A 10,933-nucleotide genomic window follows, 5' to 3' on the forward strand; every position below is an offset into this window, starting at 1 on the left:
TTTTATATAATTACTTAAATATGAAATAAATAAATATTTGAATATAAAATTTAGATGCATAAACTATTTTAATAATAAAATAAAATTTTAAGGACTACTTTGTTAATAAAATAAAAGTTCAGTGACTAAATTATTTTACATTGAAAAGCAGTTAATGGAGCTAATGGCCAATTTAGACGGCAAGGATTTATTTATTAACAGAATTAAGCTTTGAGAATCAAATTATTACAAAAAAAATGTACCAAAGAGTAATATGTGAGTTTTGCTATTCTTAAGAAACTTAATTGTAAATTTTCCAAATATTATTTTACCTCCATATTATTTAATGAAATAAATTTTATACCTTCATGGAAAAATACCCCTTTTATTTAATTTCCTTTCCAAATTCCTCCCCTTTATTTTTTTTCTTTTGAAAAAAAAAAAATCCTGTATATCTCGTGTGTGCTCTTATATATGGTAATTTTTTTTATTTAATTTCTTTTCAAAATGCCTCCTTTTTTTTTTTTTTATTAAAATCACCATTCATTTGGGGCCTAATTGTATTAAAAAGCCAAAATTTTGTGTAAATTTAATATCTAACCCAAATTTTTTTAATTTTAGCTATTGAGGTTCAATTTCTGAAATTGATTGTAATTTTATTAAATTCATTTAATTGATCAAAATTAATTTAAAAATAATATTTTATTCATTAAAATTGATTTTATAAATCTCAAATTCATTTAAAGAATTGAATTATTGGTGTAATTAGGCCTTCATTTTGCAATCTAGTGACATTTTCATTCTGTTATAGCAACTTAGAAAAATCATGTGGTAGGAGTAGTTGCAAAAAATTTTTCACATTGAAATCATATAGGCTTTTTTGGGAATAAATCATAGGCAAAAAAAATTCAATTGAATTCCTACAAAATAATTATATAATTTTTGGTAATTTTTTTAAATTAAAAGAATTGAATTCTTTCACTTATTATATTTCCAAACATGATAATTGATAAAAATAAAAATAATGGAATTGAATTCTTATAAATTTTTAATTTTCAAATAGGTTGATAGTGAGAGTGGGATGAGAATCAATACTTGCAATAGTCATCTTTGAAATTTCCATATAGAAGTGAAAATCAAAGTATCCTTCCAAACAAAAAGAATGCAAGTAGAGCACTATATATAGCATCCCACTGGTAAGGTTCTTGCACCAAACTGAATTTTCATGGAAAAAACAATGAGTGTTGTACTCACAATTTGTTTCCTCTTGATTGCAACCATTAATGTTGGCCTCTGCTATGGGAACTTCAATTCTGGTTGCATTCCAAGCGAGAGAGAGGCTCTCTTGAAGTTCAAGTATGAGCTCAAAGATCGTTCAAACCGTCTCACATCTTGGGGTGGTAATGAGGATTGTTGCGGATGGTATGGTGTGATCTGCCACAACTTAACTGGCCATGTCCTTGAACTCCATCTTGGAAGTCTTTCTGTAGAAGAATACTATCCCTCTAGTGGTTTTCCTTCTTTTAGTTACTATTACTATATGAAGTACAGGGATTATGAGGAGTACTATATGAAGTCAACATTTGGTGGTAAGATTAGTCCATCTCTGCTCAACTTGAAGCATTTGAGGTACTTTGATCTAAGCAACAATGATTTTGGAGGAATTCAAATTCCCAAATTCCTTGGCTCTATGAAGAGTTTAAGATACCTTAATCTCTCTGGTGCTGGATTTGGGGGAATGGTTCCTCATGAACTTGGTAATCTTTCCAATCTTCACTACCTTAATCTCAACGGTGGCAATTATCATAAATATGTTGAGAATTTACATTGGATTTCTGGTCTTGCTTTGTTAGAATTCCTTGATTTGAGTGATGTGAATCTTACTCAAAGCTTCAATTGGTTGAAAGTGATAAACATACTTCCTTCTCTAGTAGAATTACACTTGTCAAATTGCCTATATCTTCAACATATTCCCCCTCTAGTAAATGTTAACTTTTCCTCTCTTTCCACTCTTGATTTGTCATTGAATTATTTCCATGAATCTTTTGTTCCTTATTGGATTTTTCATCTTAAAACTCTTACATCTCTTAATTTAGCATATAATCAATTTCAAGGACCAATTCCTCAAAATTTTCAAAATATGACTTCACTCCAGAATCTTGACCTCTCATCTAATCATTTTAATTCTTCACTGCCCAAATGGTTTTTTCATCTTGAAACTCTAGTTTCTGTTAAGTTGGGATTTAATAGCTTTGAGGGTCCGATCACTGATGAACCTCAAAACATCACTTCATTGAAGGAACTAGATCTATCTTCCAACTATTTGAATTCCTCAATTCCCAATTGGTTATACAATTGTAGCCACCTTGAGCTCCTTAGTCTTGATGGGAATTTAATTCAAGGTAAAATTTCAAGTGCCACTGGAGACATGACCTCCCTCAATAGCCTTGATTTGTCATACAATGAATTTGAACTTGGAGGAATTCCAAGATCATTAAAAAATCTTTGCAATTTGAGGTTCCTCTCTTTGTCAGAAGTCAACCTCAGCCAAGATATAAGTGATATCCTTGACATTCTTTCAGGATGTATTTCAAATGTGCTAGAGTCATTGGAGTTAAATCGTTGTCAGTTATTTGGTCATTTGACCAATCATCTTGGGCATTTTAATAGTTTGACCTACCTTGATCTGTCGGCTAATTCCATTTCTGGTCCAATTCCACTGGATTTAGCAGAATTGAAGTCCTTGACATATCTAGTGCTTGAGAGTAACAAATTGGGTGGAACTCTCCCTGCAAGCCTTGGGGGGCTTACAAATTTGGTGATGTTTGATATTGCTCACAATTTATTGGAAGGTAATGTTTCTGAAATCCATTTCGCAAACCTCACCAAATTGAGAATAATTGATGCTTCTGAGAATCGTTTGATGTTGAAAGTTAGTTCCAATTGGATTCCACCTTTTGATCATCTTGAAATCTTACGATTGAGATCTTGGATTATTGGTCCACAATTTCCAGTATGGATTCATTCGCTAAAGTATTTGGATGAAATGGATTTATCAAACTCAGGAATTTCTCGTAATATTCCCTTTTGGTTCTGGAACATGTCTCTACAATTTTCCTTAATGAATCTCTCTCACAACCAACTGCATGGAGTCATTCCAGATATCCTCAATATTGATCCATCTTATTCTTTCATTGACTTGAGTTCAAATCACTTTAGAGGTCCATTACCTCGTATCTACTCTAAGGTCAAGGGATTAGTTCTTTCTAATAATTCGTTTTCAGGTTCCACATCTCACTTCCTTTGTTACAAGATGAATGAGGTGAATACAATGACGAATATTCTTGACCTTGACAATAATCTTTTATTTGGAGAAATACCAGATTGCTGGTGGAATTGGTCACAATTGTGGTTTTTAAGCTTGAACAACAACAACTTTAGTGGCAATATTCCTGAGTCGATTGGAGCTTTAACCCTGCTTCAATCCATGCATCTTCGTAATAATAGTCTCTCGGGTGAGATACCATTGTCACTTCAAAATTGTACAAGCTTAACCACACTCGACTTTGGTGAAAATGAATTGATCGGGCACATTCCAATATGGATGGGCAGAAGGCTTTTGGATTTGGTTATTCTTAACCTTCGCACAAATAAGTTTCATGGCTATATCCCCAAGCAACTTTGCCATCTGGTTTCTTTGCAGATTCTAGATCTTTCTCACAATTATCTTTCTGGGACCATTCCAAGCTGTATTAAAAACTTCATTGCTATGGCTACAACTGATTTTGTGGCTCAAATTTATGCAATGCCTACTCCATATGCATTTTTTGGAGATGATACTGAGATTGTGATGAAAGGAAGAACGGTTGAGTATGACATTATTCTTAAATTTGTGAAAAGCATGGACCTTTCTAGCAATAATTTATCCGGAGAGATTCCGAAGGAAATTACAAGACTTGTAGCATTACAATCCTTGAATTTTTCGGATAATTTTTTATCTGGAAAAATTCCTGAGAATATAGGTGCTATGAAATCGCTAGAAGCTTTGGATTTTTCTCAAAATCAATTATTTGGGGTAATTCCTCAAAGCATCACAACTTTGACATTTTTGAGCCTCTTGAACGTATCCAATAACAATTTGAGTGGAAGAATTCCTACAAGCACTCAATTGTCGACTTTCAGCTCATCTAGTTTCATTGGCAATAAAGGACTATGTGGACCTCCACTCAGTAACAATTGCAGTGAAAATGGTGTTATACTCAACAATGGAATTGTAAAAGGACAAGAAAAAGGTGACAATGGTGTTGAAGTGGATTGGTTCTATGTGAGTGTGGCACTTGGATTCATTGTGGGCTTCTGGAGTGTGTTGGGTCCTCTTTTGGTTAATAGACGATGGAGGCATGCGTATTTTCATTTCCTGGATTGTTTGGGGAACAAAATTTGGTGGTTTAAGGTAAATGTTGTTAGAGTTTGTTCTTCCCATGGTTTTTAGTGATGTTAATCTAATATAGTGTAGATTTCTACCTTTATGGTAAAAGGATATGAAACAGATATAGCTACCCTTGTTTTGTGTATATAAAAGTTATATACAAATCTACGTTCCCTTGTGAAAATTTGAATGGAGTAATATTTCAAGTAGTGTAGTATATTTTAAATGGTGCCTCTTGATTAGTTCTTGTAGAAACTCCATTGTCTGTTTGGCATCGTGCTCTACATCTTCAGCTTTGGCTCTGTATTTATTTGTTTTGTATGCTCTGTATTTTTATTTTCAGCTGGTTCTTCTTCCTTTCTCCCTTCTTTTTTTGTACTTTCTGTCAGGTTTTTTCACTTAGCATATACTGCCTAGGTTGGGTGTAAGGGGGAAGCCTGAAGGCTGGGTTTAGCTGGCAGTACATGCTAAGTTTTTCCTGGCCATTAATAAAATTCTGGTTTATCAAAAGAAAAGGTGTCATCTAATAGAGTTTATATTCATCATTGAGAAGGATAGAATTTGGAACCCAGCCAAGTATCCTTCCTTTTTTCTCATGAACAAATATGTCATGGCAATTATCCTTGATTTTGAACTAGCTAGCATAGAAAGCTGATTATATCCATTGATTGGATTTAAAGCAATTAAAGTTTGATGAATTTTGTAGTTGATTAGAAAAGAATTTTTGTTTTGAATTGCATGCTTGGATTACAAAAATGATGATACATTTCCCCCTTGGGAGATTAGTCCCATATGGATTTTCTTCATTTACTTCTTTAGTTTGATACAAGATTGAAAATGTAATGTTTAGCTAGCGTGTTTTAGTGGTAAAAAAGCATATCATTTACCTGATAAATTCATATTCGAGTTTTAACCTCTCCCATCTCTCCATTAAAAAAAAAGGAAAAAAAATTAAAAATGTAACAAAAATGAAACAGTATACAAAATTTATCGATAGTCTGATTATTATTTTTTGAGATCGACGTAAAATTATTGATTGCATATTTATATTAATGACTTTATGTAAATTAGGTTTTTTTTTTATAAGCAATTTATTTTATTAATACATCAAGGAAAAACTTAGCATGTGAAGTCTAGCTAAAACCCAGCCGTTTGACCTCTCTAGTATGCCCTACTTAGGGTAACACATGCTAAGTGAAAAAATTTGGAGCAAGACAAAAGACGAGCCTAGAGATTGAATTAATCAACCTAAGCAATAAATAGTAATAAAAGAAGCATAACATAACAATTGCCTAAAACAAACATAAAACCCAACCATCCAAATCAAATAGCAAGAACAACCTTATACGTAAATTAGTTATTAATTATGAAATTATCATTCTCAAATTAATTTTTACGTAATAAATAATTATAATTTATAAAAAATAACAAATAACTATAATATTTTAATAAATAATATTTTTAGTAATGTTACAAACAGGTTTAAGTCAGACAATTTGAGTTATTTTAAGTTACTAATCATTTGAATCTCATCTCTTTTGGACAGATTCGTATCGTATCATTTTAGGTTACGGGTTAATTCAAGTTGCGCATCATGTTATTATATAAATTATGCGTAATCAATTTGGATTGATTTGGATCAAAATATTAATTTTATTAAAAAAATAATTTTATTAATTAAAATTTTGATTGATTGAATTAGTTAAAATGTTCTAATTTCGAGTTGAATTATATGAGTTATTGAATTGATACTTAATCGAATCCTCAATTTTTATAGACAATTTCAAATTTTGTGCTATTTAAAATTATTTACAAATCTGTTTAAATTGAGTGAGTTTGAGTTTAGGTGATATATCGAATTAAAATCTACAACCTCTAATTCCATCCATCTTGTAATCAAGTAATAATTAGGAGACTGAAATTTGGTTTAATTATGGTGATAGTGATCTCAATGGTTGCTTGTGTGAAAGCTAGCGGGTGGTCTTGCTCCTACCCGTACGACATGTTCTTACACATAATTGATGCGTTACCAGCGCGAGTCACTGTGAAAGAAGTGGGTATGACTTATGGGAAATTTTTTTTTAAGGCAAAATGACTTGAAAGGGTATTTAAAAAATTATGCATTAAATTCTCCTCTTTTTTTTTTTTTTTTCCATACATCATCTTATTAATCATCAATCTATTAGCGTATCCTAAGGACTTGGTAATTCTAGCTGTTTGCGCAACCTAGCTAGTTTACGGTCCTGCTCATGCATGCAAGACGTGTTAATTACAACAAGCAGTTGGGATCAGCACTCGGGAAAATTAGAGTTGATTTTAGCAAACCAATTCTAAATCCACCATTCATTTTGTAATCCAGCTGCATACTCACGTGCCAATCAATTTCCTAAGTTGATTTTAGCAAACAGAGTCTAAATCTACCATTCATTTTGTGATCCAGTGATATTAATTAATTACGTTGAAAGGAAATTGACTTGTCAATCAATTTCAATTTCCAAATTTGATTTTAGCAAACGTTGCTTAAAACCACCAACACCATACATCTTGTAATCCATTCATATTAATTAGCTATGTTGACTCTTCATATAACTAGAAATTCATCCGTGCGTTGCGCGAATATTTTTTAATTTTTTAAAAATTATTAATATAATAAATAATAAGAATATAGTATCTAAATTTAGAAGAAAATATTAAAAATATAAAAATATTAATTTTTAAAAATATACCTTATAAATATTTGTGGAAACTCTTGTTTATCGTTTCCAAAAACTTTTTTTTACTACAATTTTCAAGATTTAATAAATGGAGGTTTGTAATGATTTTAGATTTATATAGGTTTTTTTTTTTTTTTTTTTTGCTATTAAAGTTTAGTGGAGTTATTTTTTCAATATTAATTATGCTTGGTATTCATCCATAATAATATAATTGTAACTGTGACTTTTTATATGCCACTATTAAGTTCATTAATTATTTTTTATTTTACTTGTTATTATTCTATTTATCTTCCTCTTTATCCATAATTGAGCATTATTTCATAACTTAGTTTTATGATGTGGCCTTATTTGATAATTCAATTTTATGATATTTATATGGAAATAGATTTATATAGATGTTATGTTAAGAATTAGAAAATTGAAAAATTATACGAATGAGTGATTACTTAAAATAATATGACCACAAATTTAATAAGACTAATAAATTTTATTTAATATATACATATTAGTTATTAAAAATTAATGATCAAATATAGCTAAACATGAGGAAATAAGAAGCATCAAAATTATGCGAAATAACTTACTTATTTATATTTTTAATAATTTATGCTTATTAGTTCCAAATTTAAGAATTTTTTGCTATTATAATTCATTAATATATATATATATATATATATATATTAATTTTATTTAAATTTTTATATTATGTATTAAAAAACTAAAAGTTGTATATTAATTAATGGTAATAATAAGATTTATGAATTTTGTTTAATATATACATATTATGAAAGAAAAATGTACATTTTTTGCTATTATATATAATTCATAAATATAGATGTTTACTAATTTTATTTAAATTTTTATGTTAAATATTAAGAAACTAAAAAGTCATTTAATTAGTGTTGATAATAAGATTAATGAATTATATATATATATATATATATATATATATATATATATATATATAAATGAACCACTAAAATGAAAATAAAAACGAATTCTCTCCATAAAAGGTGTATTATGGGAAATAACTTACTTATTTATATTTTTAATAATTTATGCTTATTAGTTCCAAATTTAAGAATTTTTTGCTATTATAATTCATTAATATATATATATATATATATATATATATATATATATATATATATATATATTAATTTTATTTAAATTTTTATATTATGTATTAAAAAACTAAAAGTTGTATATTAATTAATGGTAATAATAAGATTTATGAATTTTGTTTAATATATACATATTATGAAAGAAAAATGTACATTTTTTGCTATTATATATAATTCATAAATATAGATGTTTACTAATTTTATTTAAATTTTTATGTTAAATATTAAGAAACTAAAAAGTCATTTATTTTATTTAATATATACATATTAGTTATTAACAATTAATGATCAAATATAGCTAAACATGAGGAAATAAGAAGCATCAAGATTATGGGAAATAACTTATTTATATTTTTAATAATTTATGCTTATTAGTTCCAAATTTAAGAATTTTTTGCTATTATAATTCATTAATATATATATATATATATATATATATATATATATATATATTAATTTTATTTAAATTTTTATATTATGTATTAAAAAACTAAAAGTTGTATATTAATTAATGGTAATAATAAGATTTATGAATTTTGTTTAATATATACATATTATGAAAGAAAAATGTACATTTTTTGCTATTATATATAATTCATAAATATAGATGTTTACTAATTTTATTTAAATTTTTATGTTAAATATTAAGAAACTAAAAAGTCATTTAATTAGTGTTGATAATAAGATTAATGAATTATATATATATATATATATATATATATATATATATATATATATATATATATATATATATATATATATATATAAATGAACCACTAAAATGAAAATAAAAACGAATTCTCTCCATAAAAGATGTCATTCGGCCTAGGAAAAAAAATTTTCTTTCAAGGTAAAATTTCTAGCGCCATGGCAGACTTTGCATCTCTCATCAGCCTTGATTTGTCATATAATGAACTTGAGCTCGATGGAGGAACTTGAGCTCGATGGTAGCTCAGAAAATTATGATTCTTTTTGCATTAGCTTAGTAATATTGCTAAGGATCGCGAGGTAAAATTTTAGAATTTTTAGAGTTTATTTGGATAGTTTTTGCAAAAAGAGTCAATTACAAGGACTAAATTGAAATTTTACATATTGTGATGGATGACTGTTTGGATGGGCCCAGGAGGGGCTGTGTGATGTGATTGCATTGTGAGTGTATGATTTGTGAATATAGAAGTGCGTTTTGAGCCCTTTTGTAGGTTGGATAGGTCCTAGGTATAGGGGAGACTCTGCCAGATTTTCGGCACGACTTAGGACATATTTGGTCTTTTCTTAGTTTGTACTGAGTCAAATTTATTAAATGATTGAAATAAAATTGTCAGGTGAGTCGACCTTCTTCCTCCGCCACCGCCAAAGGACCTGCCAAGTCTGTGAGTAAAATATTAATTTTAATTGTAATTTCGATATTATTATATGTTCAAGCATGCCCATGCATCACTTATATGCATATATCTATGTAGTTAAATTCTAGGCACGTTTTATGTTGCATTCACAACTGTTAAAGTGCCATGGATGTTGTTGTGGTAATTTGGAGCAGTGTGCGTGCGTTGGCGTGCGTGTGATGTGGTGTTGGCTATGGATAGGACGGGTAGTCACGGCTTGAGATCTTCGTTGGGACCCGGTCCTTTGGGGTAGTCACGGCTTGAGTTCTTTGCTAGGGCTCCGATTTGGTTTATTAAGCGAAACTACGGCTTGAGTTCTTTGCTGGCACAGGTTGGATTTAAGAGAGCTGTATAGGGGATCAGCTCCCATATATTATGATTGATATTACTGGGTGTGTGAGTGCTCCAAATTACCTTTTTGCTGTTATGATGTGAAAATATTACTGATATTGTATTTCACTCTACAGGGTGCATTAGTTTTAGATAGTTATAGATATTATGGTTAAAATTGATATTTTACTCTCTGAGTCAAACGCTCACTCCTGTTCAATATTTTTCCAGGCCACAGGAGGATATTTTTGAGGTTAACCTGCTTTTCTCCGTCGCAGGTCATTTATTAATGTTTGTATAAACCTGTTAACTCTAAAATTTTCGTATGTGTTAGAAATATTTATTTGATTTGGGTCTGTAATATAAATTGTTATTTTAGACCTGTAAACTTATTATTTTATGCATGTTGATGGACTGGATGAGGGAGCAGAGCTCCCATTTATTTTATGTTGTTATGAATATGTGGAGGGTGAGCTGAGCTCTCCAAATGATTATATATTGTATTTACAGGTCGGGTGAGTCAAAAACTCCCCGTTGAAAGGTCCATTTTATGCATGTTGATGGACTTATTATTTTATGCATGTTGATGGACTGGATGAGGGAGCAGAGCTCCTATTTATTTTATGTTGTTATGAATATGTGGAGGGTGAGCTGAGCTCCCCAAATGATTATATATTGTATTTACAGGTCGGGTGAGTAAAAAACTTCTCGTTGAAAGGTCCATTTTATGGCCGGACTCTGTCAGGTTGAATTCTTGAAATTGGGCCCAAATGGGCCTTAGAGTTGGGTTAAGGAATAGTTAGGTTTACTACGGGCCTCGCGGGCTTTGGGATGGCCCAAGTCCTAGTGCCGATCTGGCCCATAGGTTGAGTCATGACAAATGTGGTATCAGAGCTTAGGCTCCAGATTCATAGGGAAAATTTGTTTAAATTGTTGGGAAGAGTCTAATAGGAGTCACATGCGAAAAAATAAGGT

General features: G+C 29.8%; 1 protein-coding gene across 1 annotated transcript; it reads left to right on the forward strand.

Annotated features, from left to right (window-relative positions):
• Positions 1-1,161: 1,161 nt before the first annotated feature.
• LOC131169187 (receptor-like protein EIX1) lies at positions 1,162-4,976 on the forward strand. Its single transcript, XM_058128899.1, has one exon. It carries the CDS (start codon positions 1,205-1,207, stop codon positions 4,469-4,471), a length of 3,267 nt encoding a protein of 1,088 aa, XP_057984882.1. The 5' UTR covers positions 1,162-1,204; the 3' UTR covers positions 4,472-4,976.
• The last annotated feature ends 5,957 nt before the right edge of the window (positions 4,977-10,933 follow it).

This window comes from Hevea brasiliensis, chromosome 10 (genome assembly GCF_030052815.1).
Source record: "Hevea brasiliensis isolate MT/VB/25A 57/8 chromosome 10, ASM3005281v1, whole genome shotgun sequence".
Classification (NCBI taxonomy): Eukaryota; Viridiplantae; Streptophyta; class Magnoliopsida; order Malpighiales; family Euphorbiaceae; genus Hevea; species Hevea brasiliensis.